Genomic DNA, 23,121 nt, shown 5'->3' on the forward strand with positions numbered 1-23,121 from the left:
TTGATGTTTATAGCAAGGAGCATGTACACATCTAATATCCATAAAGTGAATTTTAGTCATACATTTTTTAAAGGCCACTCTTTCAAAGAAAAACAGTTACATAATAAAAACTAAGTAATACTCTATTCATTCAACAAATATTTACTGCGCATATATTTTATTATATATGGGTAGGTTTCTTCAAACCAATTGGCATTCTAGACTCTGAAGACGTGTATTAGGGGTTCCTTGCTTGAAAAAAAAGAATTCCTCGCTGAAAGTCTCAGCACCTTTGTAAGCATGAAAAACATTGAGATGGTTCTTGTTCTTAAGGAGGGAAAGAGATGTCAATGATATGATTAGCAAGTGTTGTGTTTCATTTTAAGCTTTTCTTCTGTGGTCAATGGGTGAAACACATTTCTTCATTAAAACAATCTTGATGGAAGTTTCCTGAAACCACATTAGGCTGTCTACCTCCCCTGAAGTTTAGTATGACTTAGTCTTAGAAGTTTGATTTGAGGGAGAGGAGAGTTCCGGAAGGAAACCTTCACCCATTCTTGGAAAAGGGGGAAAAAAGCTACCTCTGTCAGGTTATGGAACTAGACAGAAAAAACCTGCATAGGGAAAGGGGGGTGGAATAAGGATAACCTGAGCTGGTATCAGACGAAGTTTTCTTGCTCTCAGTGAACTTTGTAACTTTGGCTTTCAATTTGTTTACAGGGATAGGAAAATATACTCTTTTGAGAAAAATAAATGAGATAATAAGACTTTTTATAAAGCACGTAGTAGGTGTAGTGATTGCTCTCCGTATATTAATTCTTTGCAATAAATGTTTCTTCTTAAGCATGTATAAACTTGCCTCTTCTATGTCCTCAAATCTTTTTTTTTTTTTTAAGACTTTATTTATTTGAGAGAGAGAGAGAGAGAGAACACACAAGTCGGGGGAGGGGCAGACAAAGAGGGAGAGAAAAGCAGATTCCCCACTGAGCAGGGATCCCAAAGAGTCTGACCATGCAGCATTCAATCCCAGGACCCTGGGATCATGACCTGAGCTGAAGGCAGACGTCTAACCAACTGAGCCACCCAGGCACCCTTATTTCCTCAAATCTTATATCCAACCCCTACCTCATCAAGCCTCTTAGGTGAGGTTTATTTTTGTGGAGTATGTAGTTAAAATTTGATCTTTAAAAGAAAATTTTACTATATTTTTAAAACCCGAAGCATAGATTATTTCAGTTTTCATTCTCTCTTTTCTATAATTAAAAATATTTGTTTCCTTGCGGCTTCTGTGAAATATCCTTTATGAAAATGGGAAGCACAGACAATCCTGCTTAATTTTTTAGTACCATATTTATCTCCTCTTCAGATAGGTTTTGGAAGTACAAAACCAGAAAAGGATCAGACTATAATCTTCATTAGAAGGAAGGGTTATTTTGTCTTTTTTCTCAGATAGTATTAGGTATAGCCTGGTGCTGTTCTATAGTCAACATACCAAACTGCTGAGTCCTTTCAAGTTTGGGGTTTTGTGTTTTTTTCCACAGCATTTTCACACACACTTCATCTTACTTGAGCCTCAAGATACCAGTCTGACATAGGCAGATTTTGTAGTGAGCATCTTATATTGACGTGGTGGTTGAGGGCACTGAGGTTCAGCAAGATAATTGATCTGCCTGATGGATCACAGAACTAGTGATTGGCCAAACTAGGAGCCAAGTCTGATTTTATGAGTTGTATTTGAAAACCCCTTTTTACTTTCCTGTATCATTAATGTTTCAGTTGCAGGGGCAAGTGCTGTAAAGTAAGGAAAAGGACTTTTTCCATAACGATACGTTGGCATTGTTTTGCATTAATATCTCGTCTTCGAAGTTTAAGGATTAAGAACTGTTTATAAAATTTTTCTTTTTCGGGCACCTGGGTGGCTCAGTTGGTTAAGCGACTGCCTTCGGCTCAGGTCATGATCCTGGAGTCCCTGGATCGAGTCCTGCATCAGGCTCCCTGCTCGGCAGGGACTCTGCTTCTCCCTCTGACCCTCCTCCCTCTCATGCTCTCTGTCTCTCATTCTCTCTGTCTCAAATAAATAAATAAAATCTTAAAAAAAAAAAAAATTTTTTTTCTTTTTCTTTTTTTTTTTTATAAAATTTTTAATTAAGAAAGCAATGCTCTTGGTGGTTTCTGGAAAAAAAATAAAGTATTTAAAAATAAGAGTCATGCCCTACCTTCCAATACTGGCAAAGACTTGGAAATCAGATATAAGGACCTGGAGAAAGTCACAGAAACCACATTGGTTTGGCTTAGAAAAATAACTGCAGTGGAGAGAGAAGATGGGCAAAATCTATTTCATAGTTTGCCCCTTAGATTGGGAGTGTTGCCCTATGAGGAGCTCTAATAATGTGTTAGTGTCGTCATACCAGGTCTTATTAGGCCTGTCAGTGTTCTTTAACTGCTACGTAAAAGTTCAACCTTGCTGACATCGCTCTCTATAGTTCATCCTAAAGGTTTATTTTTAATTAGAAATTGCCGCCTCCCTGTTCTTCCCTCTAGACGTGGCTTGGGAAAATCAGGAGGGGAGGGGCAGGTGCTAATACTGTTATTTTAAAAGGATCCCTGCCAATGCTAAGTTAGGCAGAGCCAAACTTATTCTGGACTAGTGTTTGGGTAGATCATCCTTCCTTGACTTGCCAAATAGCCCTTCATAATGCCAGGTTATTGTGCAGTTTGTTCCAGGATCAGACTTCATTTGGGCCCTCCCATTCAGCAAAGAGCAAAAATTTCCCCTCTTTCCAGGCACGGCTTTATTACCCTCTTAAGGGAGACCTTCAGATACTTGTCTATTTCAAAGGTCTTTTGTTAGAAGTTTCTACTGTCCAGGGTGCCTTCTGTCACCTGAAAGCATACCACACAATTATTGTAGAGTTGCATACTTGACATTCACAGGGAGGGGTCATCAGATAGCCAGCCATCTGGTCTGTAGTCTGGAGTGGTAGATGACAAGGTCAACAAAGTATTAGTTTTATGGTCATCTTACTGCTACCAGGACAGTGAGTTCCTTTCTAGGTGCCAGCACTGTTACTTCTAACTACTTCTATTCTCACCTATCCACTTCAGAGAGAGCACTTCCCTCCCCCCCCCTTCTTGTGTTATCTTGGCATCTGGTAGTTTCTGTACCAATCATTCCACCGTTGTCTGCTCTAGGCTCTTTCTGCAACTGAGCTGGTAAGATCAGTTAAAGGACACTGTAATGCCTTTGATAAAAGGGAACTAAGGAAATAACTTAATTTTTTTCCCCCTAAATGTGATTATTTCCTGTTTTAAAAAATACAAAAATTTGAAGAAACCAAATTACAATTCTGCCATAATATTGGTCTGCTTTTTTGCAGATGTTATTCTTTGAACATATTTGATATACTTTTTATAAAAATTTAATTGTACTATGTGTTTCTTTATGATTTTGATTTGCTTCTCCATCTATTAACATATACTGTATCACAAATATTTGTTCACGTTAAATGTAGACCCAACATTGTTGTCTTTATTTCCTCTGTATAAGTTTACTTATTCCAGTGTAGTTAGAATTAATCATGTGATGATGATGATGATAGTTACCATTTATTGAATACTTATTATTACTGGGCATCATATTATGTGATTTGCATACATTGTTTTATTTAATTCTCATAGCAACCCTGACAAGTATATATATTAACATCCCTATTTTGCAGGCAAGGCAGTTGAGACTTAGAGAGAGTAAGTTGCTTAAGATCATGAAGTTAGGGGTAAGCCAGGGTTCTAACCCATACTATTAGAATCTGAATCCAAGTTCTTTCAACTGTGCATATTTTAGACTTTTTTTTTTAAAGATTTTATTTATTTATTTGACAGAGAGAGAGATAGGGAGAGCAGGAACACAAGCAGGGGGAGTGGGAGAGGGAGAAGCAGGCTTCCCGCCGAGCAGGGAGCCCAATGCGGGGCTCGATCCCAGGACCCTGGGATCATGACCTGAGCTGAAGGCAGACACTTAACGACTGAGCCACCCAGGTGCTCCTATTTTAGACATTTTTTTCATCACTTATCTGATTGTTGCTTTAGGTGAAATTATTAAAGGGCATACACATTTTTTTTTTTAAAGATTTTATTTATTTATTCATGAGAGACAGAGAGAGAGAGAGAGAGAGACAGAGGCAGAGGGAGAAGCAGGCTCCCCGCAGAGCAGGGAGCCCGACGCGGGACTCGATCCCAGGACCCTGGGATCATGACCTGAGCCGAAGGCAGACGCTTAACCATCTGAGCCACCCAGGCGCCCAAGGGCATACACATTTTAAGCTTCCTGATAACTAAACTCTCAGAAAAGTCCTAACAATTTGCATTCCTTAACAAAAGATCATAGAAATCCAATCTTACCATATTTTCAGCAATATTAGGTGTTGTCTTCTTTCCTTTACTAATTTGATAGGTAAAAAAAAAAAGGTACATTGTGAATTTTATTTGCATTTTAAAAATCGCTATTAATTGTGGACATTTTTCTAATGTTTAGAAGCCACTCATTCCTTTTTGTGTGTGCATGGGATGTTTATATTTTATTTATTCAGATAAGTAGTATTTTTTTGTCTGATGTGTATCTGTAATATTTTCTTAGTATATTATTTGCTTTTTTATTTTGTTTCTTTCATTTTGATTTGTAGAAATTTAAAAAATTTTTTGTAAATCAATCTCTTTTCCTTTTGTGTTTTTTTAAGTTGCATATATTAAAATGTGTGCAAATTTTAAGTGTGTAACCTAATGGGTTTTAACATATATATACACTTCTTTAAGTCTCACCCGCAGATCTGGAAAGAGAACATTTCCATCTCCCAAGGAAGTATCTTCTTGCCCCTTTTTAGTCATTAGTAGCCTTCTCCCACAAAGTAAACTTTTCTGATTTCTGTCATCATAGATTAGTTTTGCCTGTTCTTGAACTTCATATACAGCTAATCATATAGCATACTCTCTTTTGTGTTTAGCTAGTTTTCCTCAACATAATGTTTTTGAGATTCATGAATGTTTCATGCATTGGTAGTTTGTTCTTTTTTATTGTGGGGTAGTTTTTCATTTTGTGGATATTGATGGAAATTTGGGTTATTTCTAGTTTGGGGCTTATAATGAATCAAGCTGCTGTGATGTTCTTATACAAGTATTTTTTAATGAACCAGATGCTCTTTCTCGAGAAAATATCTAGGACTAGAATATTCTAGTTATCTTTTTGTTATTGATTTCTACATTTCCACTGGAGTCGGATAATATACCCTGTAGATTTCAACACTTTGTAATCTGTAGAGATTTTCTTTATGGTCCAGCATATAGTGTAATTTGATAAATGTTCAATGCGTATTTAAAAAGAATGTATATTCTGCCTTATCAGAGTATCTATAAAGTATGACAATTTGATTTGCCAATACTTTCTGATTTGGTTCTAACAGTATGTAGAGAAAATATTTAAGATAATTATATTATAAACGGAGAAGGGTAAAGACATAAAGGGAAGTATGGTTTCTATAGTTCCCTGAGACTGGTGAAATGACAATATCCATAGCCAATGATAAGTTATGTATATATAATGTAACATCTGGAATAGCTATTAAAAGTCTCGTACAAAGAGATATACTCCAACTCTAGATTAAAAAAATGGAATTCTAAATAATATTCAAGTAATCCACAGGAAGGCAGGAAAAAGAAAAAAAAAACTGGAAACAAGGAAAACCAATATTAAAAAAAACCCAACTAAAATGACAGATATAAGCCCTAACATATAAATAATTGCACTGAATGTAAATTATCTAGCTACACCAATGATGAAAAGGCAGATTTTGGCAGAGTGGATTAAGAAATATGACCCAATTATCTTCTGTCTGTAAGAAAATCACTTCAAATATATAGGCAGGCTCAGAGTAAAAAGGATAATCAATAAAGGACATCATGCAAACATTGATCAAAGAAAGGTAGAATTGGCAATATTAATATCAATGAAATAGACATTAGAACAAAAGAAATTACCACAGAGAAAGGTCCATTATATCAAGAAGACCTTTAATCCTAGATGAGTGTGCCCGAAACAATAGAGCTGCTAAATTGTGAAGCAGAAACTATTAGAATTGAAAGGAGAAGCAGACAGATTCACAATTAAAGTTGGGGACCTCAAACCCCTTTCTCAACAATTGACGGGACAACTAGACTGAGAATCATCAAGGATATAGAACTCAGCAGCACCATCAACTAACAAAATGATAGACATTTATAGAACACTGTAGACAAGGTGGCAGGATATACATTCTTTTTGAGTGTCCACAAAACATGTATTAAGTTAGACTGTATCCTGGACCACAAAATAAGCCTCAACAAAATTTGAAATCATATACAGAATTCAGTGAAATCAGACTAGAAATCAGTAACAGAAATATAATAGGAAAGTCTCCAAACACTTTGAAACTAAATAACACACTTCTATGTAATAGAAGAGTCGAAGAGGAAGTCCAAAGGAAATAAAAATATATATTGAGCTGAATAAAAATGAAAATTTATGGGGCACAGCTAAAGCAGTGTTGGGAGGAAAATTTATAGCACTAACTTACATACATTAGAAAAGAGGAACAGTCTCAAACCAATAATGTAAGTTCTCACCCCAAAAACCTAGAAAAAGAAAGGCAAAACATAAACCCAAAGCAAGCAGAATAAAGGAAATAATAAGAGCAGAAATCAGTGCAGCTTTGAAAAGAAGAAAACAGTTGAGAAAATCAATGCAAGTGCTGGCTTTTTAAAGGATTGATAAAATGGATGAATCTCTAGCAAGACTGATAAAGAAAAAAAGAAAGAAGAAACAGATTACCAATATCAGGAATAAAATAGGGGATAGCAAGGTTATATTGATATAGACACTACAGATATCAAAAGGATAATAAGGGAGTATAGTGAACAGCTCTACACACCTACATTTGAGAACTTATAAAACTGACCAATTCTTTGAAAAATGCAAACTGTCACAGTTCACCTAATATGAAATTGATAATTTGAATAGCCCTGTGACTATGAAGGAAATGGAGTTCATAATTTAAAAACTCCTGTCTTCAATCTCCAGGCCCAGGCAGTTTCACTGGAGAATTCTACAAAACAGTTATGGGAGAATTAACACCTAGTGAACATAGCCTCTTCCGTAATATAGAAGTAGAAGGAGCACTTTTCAATTCGTTTGATGAAGCTTAGTAGTACTCGGGTACCCAAACTAGACAAAGATAATACAAAAACTAAAAATACAGACTGATATCCCTCATGAATATAGTTGTAAAATTTCTTAACAAAATATTATTAAGCAGAATTTAGTAATATAAAAGGAGAAAAATGGCCAAGTAGAGTTTGTTTCAGGGTATGTAAAGCTGTTTTAATATTTAAAACGCAGTCAATGTAAATTACCACATTAACAGGCTAAAGAAGAAAATCACAATCGTATCAACTGATGCAGAAAAAACATTTGACAAAATTCAAGCCCATTCATGATTCAAAACAAAAAAACTAACTAAACCTTTCTCAGATGATAAGGAGCCTATGCAAAAACCTACAGTTAACTTTATAATAATGGTGAAAGATTGTTTTCCCCTTAAGATCAGGAACAAAGCAAGGATGTCTGCTGTCACCACTTAATCAACTTAGTGTTCTATGTTGAATAGACATTCTGGTCAGTGCAGTAAGACTGGGAAAGGCAATTAAGGGCATACAGATTAGAAAGGAAGAAATGTAACTGTACCTATTTGTAAATAACATGATTGTTTCTGATGAAAACCCCAAAGAATCAAGATAAGACCACCTAATACTAGTAAGTGAATATAGCAAGGTGGCAGATATAAGATATACAAAAATCAGTTGTATTCCTATATACTAGAAATGAACATATAGATACCAGAATGAAAAATACAATATAATTTAAAATATAAAAAAGATATGCTTCAGTGTAAATTTTTTAAAAAATGTACAGGACTCATGTGCTTTGAAAACTACAAAATGCCAGTGGGTAAAATCAACAAAGATGTAAAAAGTGGAAAGCCATAGTACGTTTATGGATTGGAAGACTCAACACAATAAAGATACTAATTTTTCCCAGGTTGATACACAGATTTAGTGAAATTCCTATCAAAATCCCAATAAAGGGATGCTTAGGTGACTCACACGGTTAAGCATCCGACTTTTGATTTCAGCTCAGGTCATGATCTCTGGGTTGTGAGATCGTGCCCTGTGATGGGCTCCATGCTGGGCGTGGAGCCTGCTTAAGATTCTCTCTCTCCTGATCTCCCTTTGTCCTTGCCCCCCTAAAAAAATCCCAATAAGATTTTTGTTGATATGGACAAGATTATTCTAAAATTTGGAAAGGCAAAGGAACTAGAATAACTAAAAGTTTGGAAAGAATAAAAAAGGGGGAAGAACCAATATACTCAGTCTTAAGACTTATTATATGGTTACGGTAATCAAGACTGTGTGGTATTGGCAGAGGTATAGGCAGATAGATCAATGGAATGGAGTAGAGAATTAAGAGATAGGATAGACCCACAAAAGTATTTTAGAAGATTGCAAAAAAGCAATTCAACAAATGGTGCTGGAACAATTGGACGTTCACATTAAAAAAAAAGTGAACCTTGAGTTATTTCTTATATTTTATACAAAAACTAACTCAAAATGGATCATGACTTAAATGTGAAATGCAAAACTAAAACTTCTAGAAAAAAAATAGGAGAAAATCCTCAGAATGTAGGAGGAGGCAGAGTACTTCAACTTTACTCCAGAAATGCTCAGCATAGAAGAAAAAACTTGATAAAATTGGACCTCATCAAAATAAAACTCTTTGGCACTGCAAAATACCCTTTAGGAAGATGAAAAGACAAGGGGCAGAGTGGGAGAAAATATCTGCAAACCATATCCAACAAAGGAGTAGTATCTAGAATATACAAAGGCTTTTTAAAACTCGATAGTTTAAAACCAAACAAGCCAGTTAGAACATGGGCAAAAGACAGGAAGAAACAATTCACTGAGGCAGATATACAGATGGCAAATAAACACATGAAAAGATGCTCAACATCATTAGTCATTAGAGGAATTCAAATTAAAGCCACAATGAGCCATCGCTGTACTCCAGTCAGAGTGGTGACGACACCAAATGGCAGCAAGGACGCTGGTGGGAATGTAAAATGTTATAGTCACTCGGGAAAACAGTTTGGCATTTTCTTAAAAGCTAAACATGTAATTACCATATGACCCAGCAGTTGCCCTCCTGGGCATTTATCCCAGAGAAATGAAAATTTAGTTCAGGTCTTTGCTGAACATGGAAGTTGATAGCAGCTTTATTCATAACAGTCCCAAACTGGAAGCAGCCCTAATGTCCTTCAGTTGGCGAATGGTTAAACCAACTCTGGTACATTTATACCTTCCCATGGAATATTACTCAGCAATATAAAGCAAAGAATTATTGATAGAGGCAACAACCTGGATGAATCTCCAGAGATTGATGCTGAGTGAAATGAGCTGATCTCAAAAGGCTGCATACTGTAAAATTCCATGTATGTAACATTCTGAAAGTGACAAAATTACAGAAATGGAGAATCGATCAGTGCTTACCAAAAGTTAAGTAGGGGGTAGGGATGGAGGAAAGTGGATATGGCTATACAGAGGAGACTTTGAGGTATCTTTGTAATTTTGGGAATGTGGACCTTGACTGTGTCAATGTCAATATCCTAATTGTGATACAGTGCTGTATGTTTACCATTGGAAGAAGTGGGTAAAAACACATAGGATCTGTCTCTATTATTTCTTCTAACTCTGTATAAATCTTTAATTCTCCCATAATAACAAGTTTAATTTAGAAAATTGGCATTGAGGCAAATTTTATTCAACTTTTAGTTTCCTTTTTCTCTTAATCTGTATTCTTATTTTTTTCCCCAAATATCAGCTTCATTTGTTTTTAGATACTCTGCCTGTTTTTTTCTGAACATCTGAAGTTCAATATGAAATATTTCTGTATTCTTAGATTTTAAATTTGTCTGTTTCTTTACAGCATCTGTTAATGGGGAGGAAAGCGTAGATTAATTTATACAAAATGTCCCCAATCCTCACTTAACTATATAAAGGGCTGTTTTTTTCTGGGTGTGTGGCAAATTTGATTTTGAAATGCAGAGAGCAGCCATGTGTCTTTAATAAAACAACCATTACATACATTTATATATCATAAAAATAACGTGTATAGCTCTTTCAATTTATAAAGTACTTCGACTGAACCTCAGATTTTTTTGCTTTTCCTGGCGTTGACTTCCTTTATGTACACGAGAAGTCACTTAAAAGCTGTACGCCTAGTTCTTTTTATATAAAATCTTACACCATACCTTCTGTGAGGCCAGTACTTCCATTGTGAGGACAATTAACGGCGTCTTCATTGTCTTCATCTCCATGAAAGGATGGTGTGTAACCACTGTGACACGATGGTATTATTTTCATTTACAGTTTTAGATGCCACATTTTCCTATTAGCTCTTTAGTAATTGTTCAGAGGCCCTATTCATTTTGGCAACATGACACAGATTAAGAGATTTGTCTGGGAAATTTTAAACTTCCAAATTATGCAGCACCTTAGCAGTTTAAAAGATTGACAGGTGTGAGTTAGAAAAGACTCTCCTTAAAAATTGGCAAGTGTGAAATTGGGCAGTTGAATAGTATCTTTGGAACACTACCAACTTTGGGAATTGTTCTTTGGAGAAAATGCAGACAACCTCATTATCTCACTCTAATTAAAGGAATGACTCTCCTTGCTTGTCATGTGTAGGCACCCAATTCTGTAAGAATTTTTGGTGTCTCATTGTTGGACAGTTAATTTGGTTTACTTCTTTGCTCACATATTCTTAACAGTCCCTGGTGTTAGAAAGGTACTGCTCAATAAAATGATGGGACTTGGGGGGATATAATTTAAATTATAGTGTTTTTTTTAAAAAAATAGTAAAATAACTTGCATTTCAATTATTTTATATTAGAAGCTTGTCACATATTAAAATTTACTTGCTAATTGTCTACAAATTGATTAAATCATATTATAATCTACAATCAACATATTATGGTACACAGTTATATGCAGGTAGTTTTAGTTAGTCCTAACAAAAAGGACACTTATCTTAAAAGTGAAATCCAAATCTTTTCCTGATCAATTATCTTAATCATGGAGGAAGTCTGGGTTTTTGTTCTAACCAGGTAGGTAGGTTGTAATTTTAAGCAGTTTGGTTTGCTAAGCATGATTAAGACACCGTTCCCTTTGAGGTTTTACCCTTTCGCTTCTAAGGTACAACTGTTTATCATCTTGGGTCAAAGGTTATAAAAAGTAGTCATCAATTAAAGCTTTATTGGTTGTAATTGGTAATGCTATGAAAGGAGCCAGCCAAACTGAATCTGATAATAAAAGACTCTTTGTTAAAATATTTAATAAATTAACACTCTCTCTTGGAAGGGGGAAGCTAATTACAAAGCCCAAGATTGTTAATCATAATGTTTACTTTCTTCAAAAGCACAGACTCAACTACTCCATAATCATTAGACATCAGATTTCTTTCTTTTTCTTTTTTTAAATCCTGCAGACTCTGTCATTCCCGGAGGGGATGTTCTTTTCTATGGCTCAGGCTTGGGATATGGCAGAAGGAGGAAATGCCAAGACAAACATAAGTTATAAGGGCCATCTTAAAAATAAACAGGACTCTGTTAGAACGTCAGACTGCCTTCGCTCCCTTCAAAAAGGGTCAAAAGTTTATGTAGATTTATTTTGTAAGCTAATGAATGATATCAAGAATTCGGTCATTCAAAAAGTAATGTTTTTGTTTTGTTTTGTTTTGTAATAATAAATTATCTACCAGAGCTATTATCCTACCTCTGTATATAGTGGTGGTGGGGGGGTTTTGAGGTGTTTTGACAATTTTGTGGCTTTTGAATTTTAGGCATTTTCAAAGCCCTAATATACGTAAATGGGGCTGTGACACATACCACCTCTACGACTCTTGAATGACCTTGCCATGGAAACTCTCTGAATGGGCTTTTACATCTGGGAATCAAATGTTTCTAGATTTAAGCAATAGGGGGCATCTTGGGTTTGTTCTTTACACATGTTTCTGTAGTCTGATCTTTAGGGCAGTTCTAATGAAAGAAAATCCTGCTTTGGGCCTGCTGTGCAAATTAGCCATATGGCGAAGTGTAATATCCCGCTGAACATCGTTATGGGGCCCTATGAAAAGTGCTCCCCTTTTCACATGGAAGCAAATTAAAATGGCCCTTTCAGGTTTTTGGTTTTTTTTAAAACTCTGAATAAACCTGTCTTCACTTGGATGCCGGGACAGTTGAAAGGGAGTTCTCCAGCTGCAGTCAGGGTGGTGAAATTACAGGCTTTGCCCAAGACCAAATGGAAATATTGCTTCCTGTAGGCAAAGCCGGAAGAACAATGGTGTGTGCTTCCCTCCTTCCATTTCCCTCCCTTGTTCTTTGTCTACTTGTCCTTTGCTGCTTCTTAATCCAAGGGTTAATTTTCAGTTATTGTGATGGATGAGAAGGACTCAGCCCACTCTCCAGTAGACCCCATAAGCAGTCTCTACCAGGAAAGGCCCACTCAATGAAGAGCTGTTTCACCAAATAGTGGCACAGTAACTATTTAATGAAGATGGGTCTGTCCTCTTTTGTCTGTTGTTTAGACATATTGTCCATATGAAATAGTATTGTCCCACCATAAGTTTTACTTTTTCTTCCACAAAACTAGACTTGTAGATGCCACTAATGTTTGGAGGCATGGGGCTCAGTATTTGTATGAGAAGTTCAGGGTGTCTGTGCCCGTGGTATACATCGTCACCTTTTATGAAGAAAAAGAAACCCACGGAAAGGTCTTTCATCTGGTCTTCCCTTTTCCCCTGGTCAAGAGTGAGGATCACATGATCCTGACTTGTTTGATTACTGGTGTACATGTATATGTAAACTGACGGCAGCTAAAATTTGAGTTTGAGCTTTGTTACCAATAGATCTTACCACTTTTACAGACAAAAACAAAAAGTCTCACTCATTTGCCCACATTGAGTGGCAATACTGTGTTTCCTCTGTTTATATCCAGACAAGTGCCTAGACACATGGGGAATTCAAAGTTATCACTTGTATTTCTATTTTTATTTTTAAACATTTATTGAAAGCCCATGTTAGTTCCAGCATTTGTTTGAAGAAAGAATGTTGGCACAGTGTTGTGCAATAAGAATGGATCATACTAACTTACGATGTTTGAGAAAAGATTTTTGCATGCAAAATGAAAAGAGTGGAAAAAGTATGCACAATATGATCCTATTTAGGTGTGTATATGTACATATGTGAGTATGTGAAATATCTACTTAGGATAGGAAAACGTCTGTCAGGGAGCGCACCAAAAAGTAAATAGTAGTTCTCTCCAGGCGATGGGGTTATGAATGACTTTTATTTTCTTTCCTTGCCTTATCTTTATTGTCGGATTTTTCTAGAAGTCACATATTCTACTTTTGTAATTAATAATTTAAAAAGAGACAATATTAAAAAAAGCAAAAGATAAAACAAACATAAAACAAGCAAATAGCTATTGTCAGCATAGCTGAAGAGAAGTGGGTTATGTCCTGGTTAATTCCCAGTACTAGGATTAATTAAGAAATTGGCAATGGCTTTTGGGGCATTTGACCATTAGCACCCTCCTCCAAGTTTATCATAGGATGTGATGTAATATTTAAATTAAATATGAATTTGTTTTTTTAATTTAAAGATTTTATTTATTTATTTGACAGAGAGAGACACAGCGAGAGAGGGAACACAAGCAGGGGGAGTGGGAGAGGGAGAAGCAGGCTTCCCGCGGAGCAGGGAGCCCGACGCGGGACCCAATCCCAGGACCCTGGGATCATGACCTGAGCCAAAGGCAGACACTTAATGACTGAGCCACCCAGGCGCCCCTAAATTAAACATGAATTTAGAAAAGAAATCACCCAGTGAATTGAAGAAGAGGTCAATAGAACTTGGGGAATATTTCTTTTTCTTGTTTTAGCATTAAGTAAAAATAGAATATGTTCTGTGATCATTTAGCTCTTTTTATGTAGTTGCTCTGCAAGTGAGTGAGGAGAAAATTTGTTGTGGAGAATTTTTTAGAATAATATAAACTCCTGTATTTCAGTTAAATTTCAGGTGGAATATATACACTTAACAGAAAAAAAACATTAAGCAAAATCTTACTTAGTTTCTAAGCTTTACTTCCACTAAAATTCCTTAGATGCATAAAAGTCTAAAAAATTACAGCACCATTGTTAAATAAGACTTATAATTAACATTATATTGTCTGAATTCAAATAAAATTTTCTCCAATATTAAGTCTGATTGAATGGATTGAGAAACCTAGTTGTTGAGTGATGTGTGTTTTGCTGCCATACACAGAGCAAACCTTAAAAGTCCGAAGATACTTTATGCTTTTTCACTCTGGGTCATCTGGTTTGAAAATACAATCCCGAATTGATGAATGTATTAGTTGTCTACCCCTGTACTGTATAGATTCTCCTTTATAAGTCTGCCAGAGTGTGGGGTGAGGGGGAAAGTGGACCTTCGATGGCAGCACAGTTTATCCTGTGCTGGAGAATACTCTATAGTGCTGCACAAGAGCACAGGGATAGGAAGACTATCTTATTGTGGTTTTCATTCACTTGTGTTCAGAGAGTTAAACACTGCGAACTGTGTGGTAGGAGAATGTTCGGCCATATTTTATGTGAGCTTAGTAGGCCAGTTGCTTGCTAGACACTGGAATCAGTTTGTGGATTTACTTTGAAACAGCTTTGGACCTGGGCACATTACAACCTGCTATGAATTGCTGCTTCCATAAAGATATTAGATCTATAGCCAGATGGTTGGTGAATGGGCCAGGGCAAACCACAAAAGAAGCCTGGAAGAAAGTACTGGTCCAGAACGAGCTCCTATTCAAAACAGAGCAATTGAGAAAATGAAACAATACAAAACAAAATGTGAGATCTGCAAAAACATCCTGAATAAAATGGGACAAAGGACATCATCCTAAAAATTCAGAGGAAACATGATCCTAAGAATGATTTTCTACAGGAGCCAAAAGGAAATTTTAGGAAATTATTTGGCATGAAGAAGGCATAACTTCTATGAAACAAGAACAAAAATCTTAAAAGAATAAATGGAGGTAGAACAACAGCAAGATGAGATGAATAACAAAAATTACAAAGAAATGATTATTGCAATTTAGCGGGTAAAGAGTAAACATAAAAATGGAGACTTGAAAGAAAATATTGATTAATATTTTTTGTTATTGGGGAGGTTGCATCCTAATGAGAGGAGACAGACAATAAACAATAACATAATGTCAGATGGAGATTGTGCTATGCAAAGAATTAAAAGAGGGCTATGTGTTAGGCAAAACTTTCCTTTTTTTTGAAAAAGATTTTATTTATCTGAGAGAGAGAGAGAGCGAGCAAGCGCACCCATGGGAGTGTGGAGAGAAGAGGAAGAGGGAAGGAATCCCAAACAGACTCCATGCTGAGTGCAGACGAACACAGAGCCTGAGGTGGGTTGGGGGGACGACCTGGGGCTGGATCTCATAAGCCTAAGATCATGACCCTAGCCGAAACCAAGAGTTGGACGCTTAACCGACTCCCCGGCAAAACTTTCCATTTTAAATTGAGTAGTGGAAAAGTCTTCTCTAAGTAGGTGACATTTAAAGTTATATTTTAATTATAGGAAAGAGACATTTCCTAACTGTTATCACTGAGGGTTTTTGTGCTAGGTCCTTTTGTACTTAAATTCTACAGATAGTTCTTAGATTATCTCATTTTTTCCTAGGCTTAGATTACCATCTTTCTGCCAATGATTCTTTTTTTTTCAATTTATTTATTTTTATTTTATTTTATTATGTTAATCACCATACATTACATCATTAGTTTTTGACGTAGTGTTCCATGATTCATTGCTCGCTCACAACAATCAGTGCTCCATTCAATATGTGCCCCCCCAATACCCATCACCAGGCCAACCCATTCCCCCACCCCCCTCCCCTCTAGAACCCTCAGTTTGTTTCTCAGAGTCTACAGTCTCTCATGGTTCATCTGCCAATTTTTTTTTTTTTAAAGATTTTATTTAGTTATTTGACAGAGAGAGACAATGAGAGGGGGAACACAAGCAGAGGGAGAGGGAGAGGGAGAGGGAGAAGCAGGCTTCCTGCTAAGCAGGGAGCCTGATGCGGGGCTCGATCCCAGGACCCTGGGATCATGACCCGAGCCGAAGGCAGACGCCTAACGACTGAGCCACCCAGGCGCCCCCTGCCAATGATTCTTGATTCTGAAAACTGTTGTCTTTAGCTTAGCCCTTTCACCTGACCTGGAGACCCAAATATGCCTGCTCCCAAACACTTAGCACTTAGAAGTTACAAACTAAACATGTTCGTTACAGAGGTCATTATCACCAGTCTCCTCATGTACAATCAGTTCTTGTTGCTCATGTTAGTTACATTTTATAAGATCACTGTAAACACCGAGTTAATGAATACTGAACCATTGCTGCTGGGAAAGTACGGGGTTAGGTTACTGTGAGCTTCTGCTTACAACATTTCATCAGCCAATCAATTCATAACCCTGTTTTGTATGTATTTCTCTTCAAAGATATCTTATTTAATATATATTGTTGGCTCATTGACATCAAATTCATGGCCAGCAGCACTATAATTCATGCCCAAACAAAGCTTATCTGAATGTATTTTCTCTGTAAGGCACATCTTGTCTTCTTGACAAGTGTCAAGTCTTAGGAACGCTAGACAGCACTTCAGTACTATGTGTGGGGGCCATTTTAAATAGAAAAATCAACAACAAGGAGCACAAAAATGCAAGACGTACAGGTGGCCAACAGGTACGTGAAAAGATGCTCAACATCACTAATCATCAAGGAATGTAAATCAGAACCACAATGAGATAATCACCTCACAGCTGTTAGAATGACTAATATCAAAAAGACAAGAAATAACAAGTGTTGGTGAGGATGTTGAGAAGGTGGAACCCTTGTTGCGTGTTGGTGGGAATGTAAATTGGTGTAAACACTATGGAAAACAGCATGGAGGTTTCTCAAAAAATTACGAATCGAACTACTATATGTTCCAGCAATTTCATTTCTGGGTATTTATTTGAAGGAAATGAAAACACTAACTGAAAAAGTATGTGCACTCCTATGTTCATTGTGGCATTATTTACAATAGCCAAGACCTAGAAACAGCCTAAGTGTTCATTGATGAATGGATAAAGAACATGTGGGATCTGTATATACAAAGGAGTATTATTCAGCTATAAAAAAGAGTGAAATCTTGCCATTTGTGACAACATGGCTGGACCTTCAGGGCATTCTGCTTGGTGAAATACACCAGACACAGACAAATACTGTATGATCTCACTTATATATGAGATCTAAACAAATAAACAAAAAACCCAACTGAACTCATAGATTGGTGGTTGCCAAAAGTGGGGGATGGCGGAGTTGGGTGAAGGTGATGAAAAGGAATAGTCTTTCAGTTACAAAATAAGTAAGTCCTGGGGATATAATATACAGTATGGTGACCGTAGCTAATAATACTTTATTGAATAATTGAAGTTTTCTAAGAGAGTAGCTCTTAAAAGTTCTCAACCCAAGGGAAAAAAATTGTATGTGGTGATAGATGTTAACTAGACTTATGGTGATGGTCATTTTGCAAGATATATATAAATATTGAATCATTGTGTTGTACACCTGAAAATAATATAATGTTATATGTCAGTTATATCTCAATTTTTAAAAAGCACAAAAATACAAAGAATGAGGTACTGGATGACTGTGAATAGGGTAATTGTTTATAGTATGAGAACTGAAGAAAGGAGACAGAGGGTTGCCTTGTTTGACCTCAGCTAGGAACATGTGCATTGGGCGCTGCTCAAATTTTTCAACACTCTGTACTTATCTGTGAATGACCTCATGAGTGTTGATTTTGAGGTTACAAATAAATTTTGGCAAGTAGGCACATTTGCAAATATGGAATCCATGAATAATAATCGACTATATATCCCTGCTCTTATGTTTTCGGTCTCATTAAATGACACCACCATCAAACCAGTTATCCAGGTTAGAAACCTCACGTTAGCTTGCTGTCTTTTCTGTCCTTTACCACCAATATCCAATCAGTCATCAGCTTGTACCTCCTAAATATATGTCAGGTTCAGACTGATCTTTTTGAGGCTAATGTTCCCTTTCTTCATTCTGCTCAGTACATTACAACTTACAAATGTCTAAAACTCTGTCTCTAGAGTTGAAGTGCAAATATCTTAACAAATTTATAAAGTCCTCTAGCCTTTATTTCTTGTCATTCCTTTCTCTTACATTCTGAAGGTTCCATCATGAAGAATTTCAATTCAAGGGATGCATGAACCTCTGTGTCTCTACGAGAACTATTTTTCCCTTTCTTTTTATGTGGTTTATTCTGACTCATTCTTCAAGTAGGAATATAAGTGGCATTTTTTTTTTTCTGGGAGGCTTTCTCTGACATTCCTCCCACCTACTACACACACACACACACACACACACACTCCAATCCATAGGATTCTGTGGTCTTTTTTGTTCATTTAATTGCTAGTTTTCCACCATAGACTATAAATTCAGTGATGTTCTTTATTGTATGGTAAGTACTTTATGTACAAAAAGTGACTTGTTTTTCTGTGATGTTATGTGTGTTAATTAATTATTACAAAGCCTTTGGACCAGTGTAATACTAATGACATAAAATGAAAACAACTTTTCACTGGTCTGTTATTTATATCTATTTGCTTATACTTTCACTGACTTTTGAGGTGGGTTTTTTTTTAATTAATATTAATGATTAGAGGAGCTTGAAACTGAAGTGGCAAACTTTTATAGTTCATCTGTTGATCTGTTTGTGAAAAGACAGGCACTCAGCTGGACTGGTCAGGCGTCTACTTTAAATTCTACCTGTAAGTATTGAGTTGACAAAATTGGCAGAGGAAATAGAATACTCAGAGGTGAATTTATTTAGCAGCCACTAGGGAAAATCTAACTCATTTTTGTAAATAGAGAAGCCAGAATTACTAGATAAATTGGTCTTTTCTTGTGTTTTTATTTTATCGAATGAGTATTTGAAAGGCAAAACTGTATTTAGTTTAGAACTAAGTAGAGGTCTATGATAGGTTTTTATATAGAATTTTGTCTTGTATAATTTCTATCTTTTACAACAAATAATTAAATTATTATACAATGGCCTAATTTGAGAGAAGACTTGCCCTAAATTCTCAGCTAAGTGTATCTTGGCTCCAAAGCATGTTGAATGTGTAATGTCACACAAGAATAATAAAGGGCCTTTAGGGCTGTTAACTTTAAAATGAAAAGCCCTCAGTGTGTACAGCATGTAATTGACATTTAATAATACCACTATGCTGTGAAATGGTGACAAGTGGGGAATAACTTTAACAAACCAACAGGCAGTTTCCACTTCTTATTTCTTAAATAGAATCATTTGCTACCTCATTAACTTATGGACTAAGAAATAAGCAAGCCTTGAAATAGCGGTCTTAATGTTTGATTTCATTTTATAGCAGGAAAGACTCAGGTGTCTACAGTTATAATCACGTTAGCATTTTAAAACCTTTGTTTTTAAGCTACACCAGGGGTCAACAAACCATGGGCCACGGCCACCGCCACCCTGCTGCTTGCTTTGATGTGACCTGTGAACTCAAAATGGCTTTCACATTTTTAAACTGTTGATAAAAAAAAATAAAAAAAGAATATTTCATGACAGATGAAAATTATATGAAATTCTAATTTCAGTTTCCACAAATAACATTTTATTGGAACACAGCCACACTCACGTGTGTACTGTCTGTGGCTACTTTTGCATTTCAACAGCAGAGGTGAGTAGTGGCGACAGAGACTGTATAGTTCACCCAGCCTAAAATATTTACTGTCCTACCGTTTAGAGGAAACCTCTAAATAAGCCAACCCCTGAGCTTATGCTATTGAGTTAGTGTGATTTAGTACCTTAAATCAACTTCTCCAGTTTAGGGATCTAACAGAGAAGTCATGTTGAATAGGATTCTTCAGACTTCTGGGAAGGTGAAGGAAACTCAACTTCGGTATTGCATAGTTTATGCTTTTTCGCATGGGCAAGGCTTTCATTTCCATCATTGATTTATTCATCTTGTTTTTAAAACAATAAGCACATGCATAACGGTGATTATTTACCAGATACTGTTCTAAAAGCTTTATAACTCATCTGAATCCTCATGACAATGATGAGGGTGGCGTCTCTACAGATGAGAACACCATAGCACATCTGTTAAGTAAATGGTGGAAGGTAAATTAGTGAAAGTTATACAGCTGGTCATATGAGTTATACAGCTAGAAAGGAGCAGACTTGCGATTTGAATGGAATCATCATCATCTGGTTCCAAAATCAGTGCTCTTAACCACCATGCATGCTGTCTCTCCATTTCTACTCTTATTTATTTAGAAAAGTCTTGGATTCAGAGTAGAATTTAGTCATGGGGGGGCATCATTTTTTTTTAAAGATTTTATTTATTTATTTGATGGAGAGAGAGCACAAGCAGGCGGAACAGCAGCAGAGGGAGAGGGAGAAGCAGGCTCCCTGTTGAGCAGGGAGCCCGATGCGGGTCCCAATACCAGGACCCTGCGATCATGTCCTGAGCTGAAGGCAGACACTTAACCAATTGAGCCACCCAGGCGCCCTGGGTGGGGAGGAGGCATCATGTTTTAAAAGCTTTGAGTTCTATTAGTTTCCTAGGGCTGCTGTAACAAAGTATCGCAGGTTGGGTGGCTTACACAGCAGAATTTTATTGGGTCACAGGTTTGCAGACTAGAATCCATAAGCAGGTGTCAGAAGGCCATCCTCCCTCTGAAACTCTGGGTGGCATCCTTCCTTGCCTCTCCCCAGCTTCTGGCGGTGGCCAGCAATCCTTGGTGTCCTTGGCTTGCAACTGCGTGATTCCAGGCGTTGTCACAGGATGTTCTCTCTGTGTGTCTATCTCTGTGTCTTTTCTCCTTTTCTTTTAAGGACACCAGTTATATCGGATTAACGGTCACCCTACTCTAGTGTGACTGCATCTTAATTTAAGTACATCTGCAGTGACCGTATTTCTAAATAAGATCCTATTATGACGTCCCAGGAAGGACATGAATTTTGAGAGGATGGGATTCAACCCAGTTACAGAGCTCATGAGCCAGCTCTTGTTCTCTGGAGCACCTTTCAATTTAAGAAACTGTGCACCAAGAATTTCCAGGGCTTTGTTTCTTCTTTTTTGGTGTTAATCCTGTGCTTGATTATGTGCTAGCTGGGAAGACTGATGTACTGTTCTCCACTTCTGCCTTTTTCCTGCCTCCCCCTGGCCCTTTGCTCATGATTCATTTGGGACTGGTTTTCATTCTGAACATTTTTCTTCTGGAATGTTCTGTGAGGTTTTTAAAGAACATTTGCTCAACTGCTCTTATGAGAATGTTGGTTTGTCTTCATTCTTGTGAATTTGTGATAGTTGATTCAGCAACCAGCTTTGGTGTGTTGGTGGTTGAGTTCTAGTAGTGTCCTCTTAAGAATCTTTTGTATCCATTCTTACGGGATTTGTAAGTAGGGTTCAATAAATGGTAATAGTTGTTTTTAGTTGTTTCTATGATTATTATCATTGTCAAAATAGCAGATTTTGAGAAATGTGGGGTTGCCTCACTTCCAGACCTGGAAGCTTCTCTTTTCCCACAAAATACTAGAATAATTGGTCAGATTGCATCAACCCATTTCCTTTTGTTTATTTACAGGGTGCCCGGGAAACATTTGAGAACTACTACCGAAAACAGAGGCGAAAACAGGCCCGTTTGGTGCTCCAGCCTCCATCTAACATGGTAGGATCACCAACTTAACTTTTCTCAAATTTTCCACTTTTCTTCTCTGGCAGCTGTTCATTATTTTGCATATGTACTATTTTTTTTTTTAAACTGTCGCTCTGAGATCATTTTTGGTGGATGTGACAGTAAGAAAATAGCAACTAACATCTATTGATTGCTATGTGTCAGGCATTGTTTTAGGTACTGGGATGAATGATCTCAGTTTATCCTCATTATAACCCTATAAGGTAGGGTACTATTGTTATATTCACCTGAGTCTTGGGAACTGAGCCTTAAGAAATTAAGTAACTGATTTTAACTTTGTCTTAATGTATCAAAATAGAAAGAATAACTTTTTTCTTCTTTGCTTTGTTGCAGCATGAAACTTTAGATGGCTACAGGAAGTATTTTAATCAAATTGTAGGGTAGGTATATATATGTGTGTGTATTTAAATTTATACACTTTTAATACCTAGACTCGTGAGACTTGGAAAAATAAGTTTTCCTTGGGAGATTTTTTTTTCTCTTTTTCTTTTAAATTCTTAAGATTTATTTTTGACTTTCTGATAATTTTAAAGGAATGTCTTATTGGTTTCAGCATTATATTGTTGGAGACTAGTTTTGGTGGATAAGGGAGAAAAACTTTGAATTGTACTTTTATTACACCTGATGTTTTGTTTCTCTATTCTTGGTAAGAGGGAACCAAATAATCAGCAAAAGTTGGCAAACTTTTTCTAAAAGGGCCAGATAGTAAAGTATTTTAGGCTTCGCAGGCCATACGGTTTCTGTCACAACTATTCAGCTCTGTTGTTACAGTGTGAAAGCGACTATAGACAATATGGCAATGAGTGAACGTGGCTGTGTTCCAATAAAACAATATTTATAAAAACAGGCAGTGGGCCAGATTCGTCCCATGGGCTATATAGTTTGCCACCATCATCTAGAGTATACATACTAATATGGAATTGCATTTCCCAAATAAACACCCCAAATATAGGCAGCTTATTCTAATTGCAAAATAATGACTTTGCAATTAAAAGAAAGGGAAAGAAGTTGGATTGTTCCGTGAAATTTTCTTTTTTATTTCAGATTTAGATTTTTCAATGTAATTGATAGTTTTGGTTAAAATATATCATGAAAATTCCTTATTTAAAGAATTATTTAGCATGAACATTTAGCCAAGGGAGCTAAAGATACA

The 23,121-nt window shown here is 36.5% G+C and overlaps 1 protein-coding gene across 3 annotated transcripts in view; it reads left to right on the forward strand.

Annotated features, from left to right (window-relative positions):
* Positions 1 to 23,121, forward strand: part of EXOC6B (exocyst complex component 6B) — a 607,862-nt gene that overhangs the window by 274,275 nt on the left and 310,466 nt on the right. For all 3 annotated transcript variants that reach the window (XM_035001312.1, XM_035001314.1, XM_035001313.1), the window contains 2 exons: positions 21,858 to 21,941; positions 22,302 to 22,348. In XM_035001312.1, the coding sequence (XP_034857203.1) occupies positions 21,858 to 21,941; positions 22,302 to 22,348 (131 nt within the window). The remainder of the gene's footprint in view (positions 1 to 21,857; positions 21,942 to 22,301; positions 22,349 to 23,121) is intronic.

This window comes from Mirounga leonina, unplaced genomic scaffold (assembly GCF_011800145.1).
Source record: "Mirounga leonina isolate KUSES-001 unplaced genomic scaffold, KU_Mleo_1.0 Mir_125, whole genome shotgun sequence".
Classification (NCBI taxonomy): domain Eukaryota; kingdom Metazoa; phylum Chordata; class Mammalia; order Carnivora; family Phocidae; genus Mirounga; species Mirounga leonina.